General features: G+C 29.1%; 1 protein-coding gene across 11 annotated transcripts in view; it reads left to right on the forward strand.

The window, feature by feature from the left end:
- Positions 1-6,398: 6,398 nt before the first annotated feature.
- The window catches only part of LOC149881768 (uncharacterized), a 45,744-nt gene continuing 33,267 nt past the window's right edge, over positions 6,399-18,875 (forward strand). For 5 of the 11 annotated variants that reach the window (XR_016444777.1, XM_090065948.1, XM_090065955.1 and 2 more), the window contains exons 1-4: positions 7,338-7,434; positions 8,208-8,274; positions 16,047-16,323; positions 18,522-18,554. Coding sequence is in view for 10 of the 11 variants with exons in the window: in XM_090065948.1 (XP_089922074.1) it covers positions 16,065-16,323; positions 18,522-18,554 (292 nt within the window). In the remaining variant the exon portion in view is untranslated. Of the gene's footprint in view, positions 6,513-6,717; positions 6,832-7,277; positions 7,435-7,520; positions 7,749-8,207; positions 8,275-16,046; positions 16,324-18,521; positions 18,555-18,875 lie in introns of those variants that run through there. The other 6 variants (XM_090065954.1, XM_090065957.1, XM_090065949.1 and 3 more) reach the window with 5 other exon arrangements.

Here is an 18,875-nt window from a genome sequence, read left to right on the forward strand (position 1 = left end):
TGGTGTACCAATTCATGTGCGAGACGTAAGGGAAGTTCCTGCATCAGAGATAAATAAAAAGAAAGTTTCAAAAATTGTTGACACTGAAGATAGTAAAAAAGATGGCGAAATGGATGATATAGGTACCTTTACTGTCGGGGGCGAAGAGGCAGATGCTAGCGATATGAAGAAGATAACAGTATAGAAGTTGTAGATAATGAGGAGCTGCCAGTGATTAGATGGTCTAGAGAAAGAAGAATGTCAATTTATTTAACTGATTATGTGACTTAAGAACTTTATCTTTTTTTAGGGTGGATGATGTAATTAGCGTAAAAATTGCATCGTGTCGCGTCAGAAGGAGCGTTACACAATGAATACAAAATTCATTGTACACAATGAAATTTGAAAACCTGCATGAATTGTAAAGGCTGAGAAAGCGCAGTGAAAGAAATATATAACTGTAATGAAAACATAGTGGCCTTGATTTTACAAAAGAGAAGATGAAAACCATTGGGGGAATAAACTCAATAACTTGTTTGACATCTTCTTGGTCAAGTAATGGGTTATGAACAGCATTATGAAAATCCTTTGCGCACATTTTTCTAGTTTCTTTCTCAATAAATGCTTTGTATTGCATCCTAATAGATCTGAAGTTTCTTGCAGTTCCCTGTTCTTTGAGGTTATCAGATTTAACATCACACCAATAGCAAGGGTGTTTGTTTGAGTGAGACTGAATGCCACAGATGATATTGGCTAGCTTCACGTCACATGCATTAAAGAAAGGTCCATCAATTGTCCCAAATAAACTTAAACTTTTTTTGACATTTTCATAAGTTTTTGAAACATTTTCAGTAACAGCAACAAGAAGCTGACACTTGGCACTTGTTTCTTGTCCATGTTCTACAGTCAGTAAGCTTTTGTTATTTTAGGCTAAACTTGTTTTGACATTTTGACCTCCACCATTGGAGATAACACTCAAGCTGAACTTGAAGAGAGATCCTCCACCATCAATACCTAGTTAGTGGAGAGGCGGTGAAATGATTGCTCTAACTCTGAGAATTGAGTTATTAAAATCCCGTAAACTCTTACAGTGAACAAGCTCTGCTAAATAATCAGTTTTTATTAATGGTTTTGCAAGTAAGATTTTAGAAACTTTGAATAAACATTCAGCTTTTCGGCCAGCTCATGTTAAATTTTCCCTAAATTATGTTTCAACAATTTTTGAATTTGTGGTCTTGTTTAATTTTACGGCCAATCCTTGCGTCTTTTTATTTGAAAGATCAGTATTAATTTGAACTTGAACCATGTCCAAAGTAGTTAGAGAAGTTCTTAATAAGCACTGAGCTCTGGAGGGACCTGGAGTAATAGTTAAAACTTTACCACTTTCTCTGCTCAACCTAATTGTGCCCTGTGGAGAGGATACCTTTTGAGTTATTACAGAGGACGCAATTTTTTCAGCAATTCTGGAATCAGTTGCTTTTATTTTCTTTAAGTTTTAAAACTTGGTGACATGTGAACAATCATGTTTTATTCCTCTTTTGATTACACTGAGACAGTTTGAGCATAATTTATTAAGGATACTTAATGGTTCTTTCAAATCTTGATTGGTTGAAAAAAGGATATTTGTAGAATTTTCTTTTAGCTGGCCAAACTGGCAAATTAAAAAACTACGAATAAAATCCTCTTATCTGTGGTCAAATAATCACTTTGTTATAGTCATGTAGCTTAGGAAGAGGCAAGTTTTTATCTCCCTTCCCATGCTTTTATATCATTGCTCTGCAGGAGTTGCATATGCCCAATGGAACTCTTTCATCCTTAAAATCAATGGAGTTTCCAGAAAAAATACATAGAATTATTTCCTTAATGAAATCAGTAATGTCTGTCACATTTTGAAAAACAAAAGAAGCATAAAAACTGCCGACAATCTTGATGAGTTTTTCTTTTATATGACATTTCAGTGGTGAGAAAACTGACCTTTGAAAGATAACTTTAGTACAAGATCGTGGTGTTAAATAATCTTTTTAGTAGTCTAGGTTGTTGACTGCTTGAATGTAATAGCTTTGATGTTGTGGCATTTCCAGTAAAGTAAGAAACATTAATTTTCATATTTTTAAATAGTAGAATAAACTTGGCCAAAGAAATAAAAGATTTTAGGAGATACTTCAATACAAAAAAAAAAAAAAAAAAAAATCACCAGGTTAAACATATTTGATTAATATAAGAAAACTTGATACTAACTTCAATTACGAAGTTGTTTTACAAATCCCCAACTAATCTTGAATTTACAAATCTAAAATAATTTTTACAACATGAAAAAAAGTTGTTATTATTGTATATCCAATATTTGGTCAATCATTTTAAATAAGAACAACAAAGCAAATCTGTGGGTTTAACAACTAAAACATAAAGAGGTTTTTATGTGTTTTAAATTCAGAACAATTAGAAAAAATGCCTCTAACAATGTGCTTTCTGCCCCATATTTTATACAAACCTGAACAAAAAAAGCACCCTTTTTGTTGACAAAGTACACAACAACGTGAAGTCTTGCAACCATAGAATCCCATATCCACTAGTCACATGATATTGTTACTAAATTAGTTATTTGATGTAACTTGGAATCTTTAGATAGCATAAAAACCGCAAAAAAGCCCCTATATTTTGGACGTTTTTTTAAAGGCGAGATTCCTACTTTAAGAGCTATATATTTGGACAGATATCTTGCTTCTACTTAGGGATTGCACTTTTACTTATTTTGATGTAAAAAAAAAAATTACTTTAAAAAAAAAATTTCTTTATATAACTTAGATTAAATTATGAAATATATTTACATTTTAAAGTAATTCATTTTTTAAAGAATAACATTACATTACATATAAAAATTATTTACATAAAGTTAATTTTAAAAATGCGTAATTTACTAAAAACTTATTAAAAATGCGTTATTTTTTCACTGCAAGTAAAAGTAATTTACATAAAAGAGTTATTCACTTTTTGTAAATTACTTTTAAAAGTAAGCCGTGTGAAAGTAAATTACTTTAAAAAGTAATTTAGATTTATACTAATACAAATAGTTTGTATCAAAATGTAATTTACTTTTTACATGTAAAAGTAAATTATTTTTGAAAGTGATCTTACGTAAATGTAAGATTTAAAAAAAGTCATATTTACTTTTAAAAGTAAGAGAATACTGCATCGTAATATGAAATTACTTTTATGCGTAAAAGTAACAAAAATTAATATAGGCAACTTACATAAAAACTATTTGAAAAAAAAAAAGTTACCATTACAAGTAAAAGTAAATTTTTATCATTGAAACACTATACTTTACTTAGTAAGTAAAAAGTAAATTATTTTAATTTACTTTTATCAAATAAATCATTTTATGTTGTTTTAACATACTGATTGGTAAGAAAAACAGCGTGTTAAGGAGAATTGCCTGCTTCTAGGTACTTCTGGGTTATAATGTTAAGAATTATTCTGCATGTATGCGGACCATTTTTGTGGAGGGGTTTTGTAAATTGAGGGCAAGTTTAATAAACATGGTGGTTGCTTCCTATCCATGCCAATCCTTGACTACGTCACTTTTCCGACGGAGCACACTTTTTCGAAAACTTCCTTTATGTTGTGCTTTTTGATCAAACATTATTTTTTATGGTGATATAAAGGTTAGTTTCCACTCATCCGTTTTTGCTACGGAAAAGGGAAAGGGAACGGAAAATTAATCACGTGAGCGTGCGCAGTTTGTAATTTAATTTTGAAAATTAATCACTGCGCATGCTGAAGTGATAAATTTTTCCCATTCCTTTCCCTTTCCCATAGCAAAAACGGATGAGTGGAAACTCACTTTAACGCATCAGCGTTAATAATTCCTTCCGGCGGCAAAGTAAGATTATGCCGAAACACGAGCTCTTTTTGGAGGCGCAAAGAATTGCCGTCCGCCTCCCAAAATAATTTTGCGGGCAGAATATTTTTGCCTCTACCTACAGTAGCTTCCGCCTTCCGATTGGCGCCCGCTGCTGGAAATTTTTTTTGGAGACCGGTGCCAACCAAAAGGTGAAAAACCACTGGCGGTTGCCGTCAGAAGTTATTTTGTATGCAAAAAGATGAAAAGGTTGCCTTCCGTGGTTTCCACTTCTTAACTGGAGTCAGCCGCCAAAGGGAAGGGGGTAGGTGGTGGTGGGCGCAAATTTTCGCTTCCTGTCAACAGAAAAAATGGAAGAAAGTTCAACGTTTGTTTTTACATTATTAAGCAATTTAAAGATTAATTTGTGTAAAATACATTTTTCCAAAAAGTATATTTTTATGCGGAGAGTGAAAATCTCATAATGACAGTAAGCATTTCTGTCGAAAAAAATAAATTCTATTTAGGAAATAAATTATTCCGTTTTTGTAAGAACTTCAGTTATTGGAAAAAATTCAATTAAAGCCGTTGATCAACTCTAACGTCCCTAAACATATTTCATAATTCGTTTAACGCATTATCAAATATGTTTAGGGTGGGACATGGACCTTTCAAAAAGTTTTGCAAAAATTATAAATCAAGTATAAATTATTTGATTAAAAACGATTTCCGTCAGGGGCATTGGAGGCCAATAGACTTTCTAGTAAAGGTTTATGCTCCCAAATAATTTTCATTTTGGTCATCGTGGTTGTTGTTATCAACCACGCTGAATACAAAAACAAAAAACTAGTCAGTGTTTTAAAACAAATTACAACTAAAATTTTGACACTTTCAAAGCAAGTTAAAGGCCAAATAAGATTTAATTGCTTTTGTTTAAAAATATAAACAATGTAAAATTATATAAACAAAATCAATCGCTAAAGCAAGAAAAAGGCAGCACTTTACACATTAAAAGCGGTATCAGGAAAAAAGTTGATACAATGATAAAATGACAGTAAAGCGTATATAAATATATAAAAAAAAATTAGGCATTTTTCCTGGGAGGTTTTTTCAGGAGGATATTTTTTTGATACCGTCTGAATTCCATACGTTCCGTCATTGAAAATTTTCAAAAAGATAACTGTTCCAGCCTAAGACTAGTAAAATATTTCCATGTTGGCCAGGAATTGAACTTTTTTTTAACCAGGGTCTAGAATGGTTTTAAAGCAATTGCGAAATTGTAAACTTACTTACTTTTTAAGTATAGATTACTTTTAATTGTAACTAAAAGTTATTTAAAATGTAAACTTAAGTAATCAAAAGTAATTTTATGTAATTTACTTTTGATAGCCATTTCATTTTAGTTACAAAATAACACATGTCTACTTAGGAAAATCATTACATAAGTAAATTTTATTTACATTTGATTGCATGTAACTTTTTTATAATGTATTTTAAAATGCTTTTTTTTTTACAATTACTGTAATATAATTTTTTTAAAAATAAATTCTTTTTAAATGTAAAAGTAAGTTACATTTCGAGGTAAAATTATATTACGTAATGCAATTTTAAAAAAGTAATCAAATTTTGAATGTAAAAGTAAATTACTTTTCCATGTAACTCAATTTTACATGTAAATGTAAATTACTTTTTTATATAATCTACTTATATGTAACTTACATTTGAAAGTAAATTCACCTTTCTTTACAAAATAAAAATTGTTTTAGAAAAGTAAATTACTTTTAAAAGTAAATTTAAGTTATTTTTGAACGTTTACAATTATATACGCAATTTACTTTTTCATAAAGGCTTACTTACTTGAGTAAGCAAAAAAAAAGTAAGTAAAAGTGCCATCCCTACTTCTACTTTTTTTGCCTGAAAGATTCATACCATTTTTATTCTAACCTTACTATCAACTATGGAAGTTTCAAAATTTCATTCTATTAAATTTTGAAACTTCCATAGTCGATAGTAAGGTTAGAATAAAAACGTAAAGCGTCCGTTGTCTCTTTTTAAAGAGGCTTTAAGTGCCATACCCCATACTTTAGGTCCCTGTACACAAACAAGTGTTAAAGAGCTAATTTTTTGTCATGTTATAGCCAACGCATATATGTAAAGAGTTTTTGCTACTTTGTAAAAATTTCATTCCCTAAAAGTTAAAAAAAAAAAAAAAAAAAATAGATTTACAAAGTGCGATCAGTAGCGCAAAATGCTTTAAATGTGTTTTTCTCCTTTGGCTGTAGAGATTAGATTTTAGTTTTTACACCTGGTGAGAGCTGAGACCTTGCAGATTAATGCCCCATTGGTCGTTATTTTGGTCCTCAAAATTGAGGTTGTGACCAATAATGGATAAGTATGCTCTGCGATGTTTTAAACGGAAACCACTTACACAACGTTATTTTTAACGTTTAAATCAAAAAAGTATTCCATTGTAGTGTGGTTTAAGTTAATTCTTAAGATAAAGAAATTCGTGATTGATTAAGTCCTATTGTTTTTTTTCTGTCAGCCTGTATAATGCGAAATAAATGAAAAGATTTGCCTAAAAATTTATTCCTAAGTTTTTTAATTTGCTGAACACATCTTTTATAAAATCGAGTGTATTTAAATCAAGATTTAACTTATCAGATATGTTAACATCAACATAGTACAGTAAGTAAGGATTAGTGTTTTCCTCTTAGTTACGAATAATAATGAACAAAGTGTAAGCTTCTATATCAATCATTTGAAAAAAATCAGTTTTAAAATAGTTGATATATTTATACATAAAGTTGTAAAATTCCAGAAAAAGCTGCTCATACCTTATATACCTTATTTTGATTGAATGAGACTATTTCAGATAGCTAAATGATTTTTTTCAGATAAACAGATAGATTTCAATATATCATCTACGCAGGTGTTTAAGTAGAAAAAGAAAGCAGCTGGATCTCTACCAAAAGTTTAAAGAGTGGGTGCAAAGGATTGCGAAGTAGCAAGTATAAATACCTATATATTGTATTTATAAAAAACAATGTACTTAAGAAAAAAATAATAATTATAAGGGATCTGAAATAAAAGATTTTACTGCATACTTACTTTATGAACGCCTCTTATGTTAAATGCTTATATTAGAAAAAAATATTTTGAAATGAGCTAATTTCTGGTTTACAAATGGAAAGGTATCAACATAAATAGTGAATAATTATTATCAATATTACATATTTATTGAGTAAATTACGCAACGCTACATTTAAAAATTTTAACAGCTTAATCATGATGTTTTTTCATTTGTAAAATTAAGTAAAGTTCAGCAACTGCTTTAGTAACAATATCAGCAGGTCAAAGTTATCAAAATGTAAAATAAATTAAATACAAACTTAAATATAAGCTTTAGATTTAACTTTTTGTTGAGGTCTTAATTGGCTTATTAATATGCTTTGATGGATTTGTAATAAAATGAAGTTTAACTTTTGGTTTCGTTCGCCTCAGGGAAATTCCCGTTAATTATCTTCCTGAAAGTATCTCAGGTAATAGTTTATTCATTTAAATTGTTAGCAAATGTCAGATGTTAGTCAAATATTTCTAGTCCGATTTCAGAGGTAAGACAATCTGACTTCAGGTACCGAATTCAGTCCATATATAACAAAAACCTTTTTTAGACCAAGGTGACGTCATATAATTTATGTCCGAAGCGAACTTCAAAAATTACTAAATATCATGAGGAGAAATTCATCTCGACCTTTCTTTGAAACTAGTTTTTTAACTAATTAAAATAATACGGAGAGAAAAAAAAATTCACTTTTAAAACAGTACACTTTTAACAGTTTACTCATACTTACTGATAAATATGGGCTTACCAAAGAGAAACGGTGAGGAGCAAACTGGTTCTTAAATGAACGAATTTTTACTGGAGGTTCTTTTTTTTTTTTTTTAATTTTATTTTAAATTTGTTTTCTATGTTATATATATATATATATATATATATATATATATATATATATATATATATATATATATGCATATCAAATTCTGTGTACCAAAGCCTCAGGTGTAAAATATAAATATTTATTTGTTGATAAAACATTTGTACTCACCATTGTTGTTGGAGTATTAGTAGCATGCCTCTACTTATCTACTGTTAGATATAACATTTCCTAATTCTGATTACTAAGTACATTTTATCTAAGTAGTATATTGAAATTTAACCTTTAAAGTTTATTTGGCTTTAAAGAAGGAGTAGAAGTTCTTACTTGTGCAAATTTCTTTGTTATTTTTTTCTAAAAAATCTGTTTGTTTTGTCTACAATTAAAAGTTTACAACTTTTATTTTTGATTATGAAGGAACTTGTTAAATGTTATGCCTCTTACCACAGGTATTTGAATCATGTTAAGCTCAAAGTAACTAAAGTGGCATTTGTTTGAGATTCACAAAGGAGAAAAGTAGGTGGTTTTAAAATTGCATAGTAAAACTAGGCACCTAAAAGTAAACTACTGACTACTTAGTGATGTTAATATGATATTATTGATATTAACTGCAACAATATTGATATTAATTAAATACTAATTAATTCCATAGTAATATTAGGGCTGTTAGTTTTGTTTAATGTTTTAGTTTTAAATGTTTTTTTATTTGTAAATTTTAAATATATTTTTTACATTAAAACTAAATTTCTATAAAAAACATTGTTTCAGAACCCAGAAGAAAGTTATCCATATTTGCTTTCAGTCATTCAAGAAGAAAAATAACTGTTTGTTAGTATTCTGTGTATATTTCTAAGTAAATTATGGTACTTAATTAAAAGTTACTTTAATAATTTTGCTTTTGTTTTTTTTTTTTTTTTTTCAACTTTGGTGTAAAATATGGGTTCCCGCACTGAAGGCTCTTTAAAAGATGACAAAGGAACCTTTACATTTTTATTCTATTCTTATTATTGACAATTGAATTTTCAAAATTTAATATAATGGAACTGTGTAATCTAGCTTTCAACATTAAAACAAAAAAAACAAACCAAAAAACAGAACCAAGAAATTTCTCTGCAATTATTTAGCTTTAAAAATAAGAATCTCACCTTTGAAAAAATGGCCATAAAACTTAATATGAGAGTTTATGGTTATTAGGTTTCACATTTGTGGATACTTTTCTGAAAAAAAGGAGTTTTGTTCAGGTTTATCTAAAGTTTGGGATGGAAAACCAAATTGTTAGAGGCATTTTTTTCTAGTTGTTGTGACTTTAAAACAAAGTTGTTGACTTAAATTTTTGCTCAATTGTTTTTGTTTAAAATGATTAAGAAAACTAATATTTAAATTGAAATTGTTTTTTCCAGAAAGATTTCATATAAAAGAAAATCCAAATTAGCCTCTATCTCCCATTAAACAAATACATAAAAATATGAAATGATTTTCTTTAAAAAAAGATTCAAAAATTTTTTTATGGTGGTGCTATGGTATTTATTACTTTTGATTTATACTGTTGAGATTAAAATTCAAATTGTTGAGATTCAAAGTCAAAGCAAAGTTTGAGCTTTTTTGTTTAGTACTTGCAAAATAGAAATATTCTTTTGAGAAATTTTTTTTTTTTTTTTAACTAAAAAATAAACATGGTTTATATTATAATCAAAAAAATTTAGACAATAATATTCACCATTAACAAACATGATATTCAAGTATTTGTTGAATGCAATACTTAAAATCTTAGCAATTATCTAAAAGACCCAATTCAAAGATGCTTACTGTTATAGTCAATCACACATTTCAGTAGCTGGCCTCCATAATCAGGGTGATCAAGGTTTCTGATCAAGGCTTTTGGGCTCATTGAAACTGGGAGCTGAGGACATGAGTTCTTAAAGTAATTGATATGTTGAACATGCAGTATTTAATGCTTATTCAAAGCAGAGTTGTTGTTTAGTGTTACTTGTAACTAATTGTATGCATAAAAAGATGTGATTACAGCGTTACTTGTAAATAATTGGATGCGTAAAAACATATATGTGAATGTCAAGGGAATAAATTTGTATATAAATTATGTTGATGTTCATACAGATATATTTCACAAAGGCGTTTACGCATAATTATTAACGATCTTCTTTATGTGAAACTACAAGGAGCTTAAAACACTTTTAGTCATTGCCTTTAGGGCAAATATTTATCTTTGATTTATAAAGATGATATACAATACCTGGGAGAAGATGAAATTCCATTGGAGGAATAAGCATACTAACTTGTTTGATATCTTCTTGATCAAGGTTAAAAACATTACATTAAGAAGATCTTTTACTTATTTCATATTTCCAATTTCTTTCTCAATGAATACTTTGTACTGCATCCTAAGGGATCTGATGAAGTTTCATGGAGTTCCCTGACCTTTGAGCTCAGAATGTTTGCTTAAGTGCTAATGAATACCATAGACAATATTGGCTAACTTCATGTAAAATGTAATAAAGAAAGGTATGAATTGTCTTAAATAAACTTGACTTTTGTTTGATATTTTCATACATTTCTGAAACATTTTGTTTATCAGCAACCAGTAGCCTGCCCATGTTATATCTTGCCCATGTTCTACATGTTTTTATCAATTGAGGCTGAACTTGTTTTGACACTTTGACTTGCATCATTCTAGATAACACTCAAGCTGCATTTGAGGAAAAATTTTCCACCATTAATATGCATTTAGATAAGAGGTAGTGAAGTGATGACTGAAACTCTGAGAAATAAATGAATGATTTTGAAAGAATTTAAAACTTTTTAACCACCCATTTTAAAATTTTCCTTAAATTTCATTTCAACAATATTTAAATTTATGATCAATTAGATAATATCGTATTTATTTCTTGTGTCTTTTTATCTAAAAGACCAAATTTTAGCTTGAGCTTTGTCCGAATTAGAGAAGTCCTTGAATTTTCTGTGCTCTAAATGTAACTTGTATAATAGTTAAAACTTTGCTACTTTCTTTGCTCATCCTTATTAAGCCCTGTGGAAAGGATAGGTTTTGAGTTATTACAGAAGAAACAATTTTTTAGCAATTCTGGAATCAATTGTTATCATTTTCTTTAAGTTTACAATTTTGGTGGCTTGAGAACAATCATGTGTAATTCCACTTTCGACTACACTGAGACAGTTTGAGCATAGTTTATCAAAGCTACTTTTAAATCTTGATCTGAAACACTGGGAAACTAAATTCCTGGCAAATTAATCAATCACAATAATTAAATTATCTGGCTTGTTGTCAAAACTATCAGTTTGTTATAGTCTTGGGAAGAGGCATATTTTTGTCTTCCTTGCTGCATTTTTTTAGTATGTTGAATTAAACTCTGCAGGAATCACATAAGCCCAATAGAAGTTTATCAACTTTGATGAGATTGGTAATTTGTCTGTTTCATTTTGAAAAACAAAGGGTGCATACAGTTGGCAGACAATCTTGATTAGTTTTTCTATTACAGTGATAAAAAAACTGATCTTTGAAAAATAACTTCAGCACAAATTTGTATTGGTAAATATTTAATTGAAAATTCTTTTTACCTGATTAGGCTATTGACTGCTTATATTTAGTTACTTTGATGTTGAGACTTTTCCTGGAAAATAAGATTTTTTTTTTTTCATTTTTTTAAGCAGTAGTATAAACTTAGTTAAAACAAGAAAAGATTTTAGGAGATTTACTACAACCAAATAAGCACTACAAGCCTGTAAAGGTTTAATTTATATAAAAAATCTGAAACTCTTCCATAAGTTTTGAAGGTTTTGTCTAAGTGTTTGGCCCCCTTATTTTAGGTCCTCATTAGAGGTGTGCAAAACTCGAAGTTTCAAGTTCATGTTTATTCAATACTCGAACTTGAATCAAATGTGTTTAGTTAATCAAATATAATTCAAATTTCGAGCTTAAAGTTCAAAATTTAAAAAGTTGCTGTAAAATAATAATAAAAAGCTTCAAAATGGAGGATGACAGAGTAAGGAGCGTTATTTGGAATTAATTGGATAGGCTTAAAATTAATGATACTATTTTTGGTTTTGTAAAATTGGAAAATGCAGTCAAAAAATGTCTTGTCCTACTTCATCTGCAACTGGCTTATTTACTCACCTTAGAAGTTATCATAGGAAGGAATCAGCAAAGTGTGATTAAAAGGCACAAGAAGCAAAAAAAATGAAAAAGGAAGAAAATAAAGCTGGAAAACAACTGTCAGTTTAAGTCAAAGATCTGTAGGCTAAGAAAACAGCATGGACATCTGATCACAAAAAAGCTAAAGAAATAACACAAGCTATTGGGCACATGTTGGCTTCTGATTACCTGCCATCTGATTTTGCAAAAGGACAAAGTTTTCAGGCACTTATGAAATTGGTTGTTCCTCAGTATCATATTCCGAGCAGGACCACTTTTTCTTGCAGTATTGTGCCAACTATGTATAAAAATTTGAAACAAGAAATGATTGGTTGCATTACTACTGAGTTTGTTGGGATACCATCCTATTGCTTTTCCACAGACATGGTCTTCTTGTGCACTGGATTCCTATTTATCATTTTGTTTGATATATTTAACTGCTGATTTTCAAATGCGATCATATATGAAGAATAAACCATATATGGCTATGTCACATATGGGCAAAGTAATATTAGAATCTCTTGAGAAGTCAATTGAAGATTGGTTGCTATCAAAAGCAGTACCAAAATATGTTCTTCGAGAGCAGCCATGAACATGTGCTAAAACTTTATAAACTTATTTTGCTTTGCTCATACGCTTCAATTATCAAATAATGGTGCAGTATCTGAAACTGAAGGCATGATTAGTATGATAGCGAAATGTAAAAAAATCATCTTGCACTACCATCACAGTATTTAATCATCTCATTTGCTGTATACACAACAAAGGCAATTAAAAAGAGATGAAAGTGGGTTTATAATGAGCGTATCAACACATTGGAATCTGACTATTACATGGTTAAATGCCTTATGGAAGAGAAAGCGCCCTTATCAGCTGAAATTGGATTAACTGGTAAGGTGGAGAATCTCACTACGAATGAATGGAAACTGGCAGAGGGTTATGTAAAGATTTTAACTCCTTTTGAACAGGCTAGCAGAGAGCTGTATGGTGAAAGTTACCCAATATTATTTATAAAAATACCAGTTCTAAATGAATTTGAGCTGGTATTTTTATAGATAATATTGGGTAACACCAGAAATTGCAAGGTTTCATCAGTGATATTGCAAATAGAGGCTCTGGAATTTCACTGGCACAGAGACTTGTGGCATCTTTAGAAAGAACGTTTCCTTCTTTTGACAAGGTAACAAATAATTATTTATATACTGAGACTCAGTATATAAGTGTTTATTTCAGTGTTTTATCGACCTTTTTTCAACATTCACTATCATTATCAATCACGCACTAATTTTTGATTACCTATTTTCACATAAAGATTTCTTTAACTTCAATTGCATTACGGACCATGGTCATACTCATCTAATATATTAATATCTAAGTATCTATATTCCTTGAGCTATTTGACAGTTTCTGTAATATTTTATTAGTTTCAGCCAGATGCAGTGTGCAATCTGGTAGATCCCAGGTACAAGTCACTTTACTGCAAACAACCTGAGAAGCTGGCGGCCACTTTATCTAAGCTTCGTGAATTACTCAAAGAACTTCAAACAGTACCAGGTTCAGGACCAAAACCAGTCCAGTCTCAGCACTCAGTGACGGAGTCTACACTAGAAACACAATCAACAGGCTTGTGGGAATCCCTCGATAACATGATGACAGCAATTGCAACCAACAACAATGTTGCTGATGCTGATGTGTCAAGTACGAGTGTGCTTGATGATGATGTGAAGACATACTTGAAAGATATGGCTATTAGGCGCAATGGTTGTCCACTGACATGGTGGATGTAATATAAAAGTTGATTTTCTTGTCTTGCTAAGCTTGCTCAATTACTTCTGGCAATTTCAGCGACCAGTGTCAATTCAGAGTGTGTGAACTCAACACCTGGGAACTTCATTTCCCTTAAACTCTGCAGTCTTCAATCAGAGCATGTAGAAGAACATACCTTTCTTGATAAAAATTTGTAGAATTTTAGCATTAGGATAAATATGGTTTGTTGATGATGACATTTTTAAATGAATTGAATGTACACTTTCACTAGTTTGTTTAATTTTCTTGAACTTGAACATAAACTCAATCGAATTTTTTGTAATCTTGATCAAACTCGATCAAAGATAAAAAACCTAATTTCGCACAGATCTAGTCCTTATACCCAAACCCCAAGTGTTAAAGAGTTGATTATTTATCAGGATTAAGCAAATACATATCTCTAAAGAGTTTCTTAGTAGTTATTTAAAGTTATTAAAAGCCAAAGTTTAAAAAGAAGCAAATCAGATTTTTAATAGGACTTTAAAATTTGGTCATTTATACAAAATGCCTTAAAAATTAAAATGTGTTTTTTTTCTTTAATTATAGAGATTAGATTTTAATGTTTACATCTGGTGTACCTATGTCCTTGTAGATTAATGCCCCATAGGTCTTTTTTTAGTCCTTAAAGTTGAGATTAGGAATAATTTTTGATAAGAACAAGTTTAATGAATTTCAGAGGTAATTCAAAACAAAATTTCAATAAATTTTTTTTTTGCTCAACTTTTTTGATATTTTTTTATATATCATTATATAGTAATATGAAGAACATTCAAAGAAATTTAATAAAACCTTAAGCCGTTTTAAATGTTATCAAATTCCACTTTTTTCTCAAATCAGGCATATTGTAAACATTTTACTTTTTTGTAACAGCTTTTCCAAAATAAAAATCTTCCTATTACCTGAAAAGTAAAGTAAAATTTTATTTATATTCAACAAAATTTTGTATTAAAAATCCTCAAACTCTCTAAAACTATTGTTAATTGAAAACCTGTTATGCCTGTAAAAATGGTTTTATATTTTTCTGAGAAAGAAAAAAAGGCTGCAGAAACATTGCAAAACTTTGTTACTTTTATCATAAAGTATTATAGAAATTACAGCAAGATGGTATCTATTGATATATACTTCTATATACTTAATAATATGTCTGCCTCAAGATCTCTTCTTGTTGCTCACAAGAAAAATCTTTCAACTTAAATATCTTTTGTTTCTCAGAAATAAAAATAAAATAAAATCCAGAGTCGCGACATTCAGTATTGAGAATTTTTCAAGATTATTTTTCTCCATATTCAAGGTATTTGTTTTATGTTTTTGAAACTCTTCCTATTATTGGTTTGTTACCTGATTATTAAATGAAAGCAAAGAGCACATAGTGACTTTTTCTTCATTAAAAATTGAATTTAAAACTCCTCTAACCAAAAATATTTCTCCACTTGAAATTTAATTATTTTTGACCATATCATTTATATGTTAACTTAACATAACTTTCAAAAGTATTGTTTGATACAGTTATTTTGACCTGTAATATAGAATATTTATCTACATGTATATTTTGCTATCTGCAAGTCTTCTATGCACGTAATATTGTTTGTTGGTAACCTACTCTTGTCCTTCTTTGTGGCCACTAATTTTTTTCTTCGGTCAATCCAGATGTATGAGCCTAACTTTATTCTAACTTATTTCAATTCACTAAAATTTGTCATACTTATTTGCAGAGTAACCCATTTTTTTGACAATATTTGATGGTAATTTAAAAATATACAACAAAAATTGATAACAGTAAATGACAGTTTAAATCAATTTTGCATAAAGACATTTTTTTGTTTGTTTATCATTAAACAATAGTTTTTTTTTAATTTAAGTTACTGTTTAAGTTACTTTTCTTTAAGTTACTTTAAATTTATTATGAGTTATGGAAAGCAAAACACCTCTATTGCAGGAATTTTAAATCTGAGTTATCTACATAATAAGAATAATGCTACTGTTAGAAACAGTGAGTTCAATAAATTTTTTTTTTTTTTTTTTTTATGAAACTGATAATTTTTGTTACTTTTTGGTGGTGATGTTAGAGTTTATTACTTTTTGCTGATTTTATTAGTTTTTGATACTATAAAAGGTATTAAATTAAAAAGATAATAGCAATAAACTACTTATTTAACACTCTCTACATATAGAAAGCTGATCTGTAAATAAGAAGAAAATAATAATAAACTATTTAGATAACTCTCTACATAAAGAGATCTTATCTGTAAATTAAAAAGAGAGCTTTTATTTGTACAAACTAAGTTTTCTTATTCCTTTAAGTGTTGAATTTTTTTAGAACAAATGAAAAAGAAACATGTTTCCTGCCAAGCATTTTTACTACTTCAGCAAGTTTATTGGGACTGAATGGAAACATTTCGGAACATTTCTCGGGGTTTCTAAAATAGATTTGCAAAATATTGACTCATCAAAATCCATTAGTGTGCTAGAAAAACCATTCCAAATGTTGTGGGTGTGGTTTCGTAAACAAGAAAATGGATCCTGGGAACTTTTTATACTTCAATTACAGAAATATCCAAAAAAATCTTGGATACAAAAAGCTAACAGTATAACAGGTAATATAAAAATAATAGGTAATATAAATATAACAGTTAATATAAATATAACAGTTAATATATATGTAACAGTTAACATAAATATGACAGGTAATGTAAATATAACAGGTGATGTAAATATAACAGGTAGTGTAAATATGGCAGGTAATCTAAATATAACAGGTGATGTAAATATAACAAGTAGTGTAAATAATACAGGTAATTTAAATATAGGAGGTAATATAAATGTAACAGGTAATAAATAGTACCCTGCAAAAGTTTATAAACAGCTAAAGTTTTCAAGTTTTTTAGTCATAAACTTTTATCATTTCATTTAAAATGAATGGAATTTTAAGAATTGCTTCTCTTTTTGTCAATTTTTAACAATTGTTTCTCTAAAGTGATTACATTGTATAATTTGCTCAAAAAAATGAAAACTTGTAACTAAAGGAAGAAATTTAAATTTTATTAAAAGCATAATCGTGCTGAAGTGTATAAACAAATGAAAACTTTTAAAAGAGAGATTATTTCTGATTCCTCCATATTTTTTTAACACAGCACATCAGTATTTTTTTGGAAAACCTCTAGATTTTAGCATTGCTTGACAATGACGGACATAGAGTGAACTTATTTGATAAACACATCTATGGAGATATTTGCCCTACAATCCAAAAGCACCTTGAGTAAATCAATTTTATTGGTCGGTTTTTTGCCCTTCAATTGGCAATCAAGATGTTCCCAAAGAAGTTATATTGGATTTAAATATGGACTTTGAGAAGACCAGTCCAAAAGTGGAATTTTTTTTGAATTTAAAAACTTTTTGATAGAATTTGTAAAATGCTTTGGATTATTGTCTTGCTGGAAAATCCAACCGCAAGGCATTTTGTCCTTTCCATGTGGCTGCATAACATTCTTGATTATATCTAAATATACATTCTGATCCATTATGCCTTTGATGTGATGAAGAGAACCAATAGAATGACAACTGAAAGATCCCCAAACCATTATGTTGCCATCACCATGTTTAGCTGTTGACATTTGACATTTAGGAGCAAATCTTTTACCTTTTGGATGTTTCACATACTTGATACCATTGCAACCAAACATGAAAAACTTTGATTCATCACTGGAAAAGATTTAAGACCATTCTATTGAAGTCCAATCGACATGATCTTTTGCAAATTTCATTTGTGCTAAACGATTATTTAATAATATTAACGGTTTCTTGGTAGGATAATGGCAGAACAAATTGTGCTGGTGCAAGTGATGTTTTGTAGTATCTACACTACAATTAACACCATAATTTTTGCTCAAATACCATTTAATTTGGCATTACTTTTACAGGGATCTTGTTTTGGTTGTCTTACCAAAGTTCTATCATGATGCTCTGTAGTTATCTTTGGCCTGTCTGGATGATCCTTGTTTTCAAGTGTCTTACAGTCTCTATCTCTTAACTTGTACGCTAATTGTTGATTTAACCACATCATACAGCTCAAAAATTTGCTTATAATGAATCTTCTTCTCTACAGCATATATTATGAAACCTTTCTTTTCTAGTTGACTTATTCCTTAGACTTTCCCATTATTTTTTAAATTCAATTTAAGTTAAATATTATCTTCAATAAATTAAATTTAGTATTAATTTGTTTTTCTTAATGAAATTTGGATTTTTTTTAATAGGGCATGGAACTGTTTATAAACTTTAGCATGTTTTCAATAAAATTTGAATTTCTTCCTTCCTTTACAAATTTTCGTTTTTTTGAGTAAATTTTACTATATAATTACTTTAGAGGACAATTTATTAAAAATTCCATTCAATTTCAGTGAAAAGGCAAAATGTTTTGATTAAAAACCCAGAAAATTTTAGCTGTTTATAATCTTTTGCACGCAACTGTAAATAGAGCAGGTAATGTAAATGTAAATATAACAGGTAGTATAAATATGACAGATAATATAAGTATTGAAATCTGCTAAAAATGATTTAAGTATTTGTTCACCTATTGGGGATAAAATTTGAATGTAAGACTTACCCTTTGTTAAGTAGGTTATTTCTGTATAAAGACAATATGTTCTTTAACAGTCCTAGGGTTATTGGGTTAAACCTGGTTAAGTTAGTTTAAAAAACTGCGCACAAAACTTTTATATTACCTTGTTTATACTATTCTGTTTATACTAATAATATGCCAATAAATCTTTTTAAAATAGTTTTATTTATTTAGAAAAGCTTAAGAAGATTGGTAGCTCATCACCAGGTTTGATGTTTTTATTGTAGAAAAAAAATTTGGATGCATTTTTAGAAATTGTTTTTAAACCAGCTTAATAATTATAACATTTGTCTGTCATGACAGGTCAGTAGTGGATTAAGCTGTAGTTGTCTTATTGGGTATAAATTGTGCCCTGAAAATTTAAAAGTTAATTTGCAATAATAACACTTAAGCAACATTTATTAAAATTTTTTTGGTCCAAAACAAATGAAATGACCATTTTATAAACAAGCAAAAGCAAACTCTTCAAAGTGAGAGAAAATATGGTTGAAATATTACTTCTCTTTTGTTAACAAAAAACTTTATGAA

The sequence above is a fragment of the Hydra viridissima genome, unplaced genomic scaffold, assembly GCF_058129835.1.
Source record: "Hydra viridissima isolate aposymbiotic clone 2 unplaced genomic scaffold, HvirCarnegie_v1 scaffold_11, whole genome shotgun sequence".
Classification (NCBI taxonomy): Eukaryota; Metazoa; Cnidaria; class Hydrozoa; order Anthoathecata; family Hydridae; genus Hydra; species Hydra viridissima.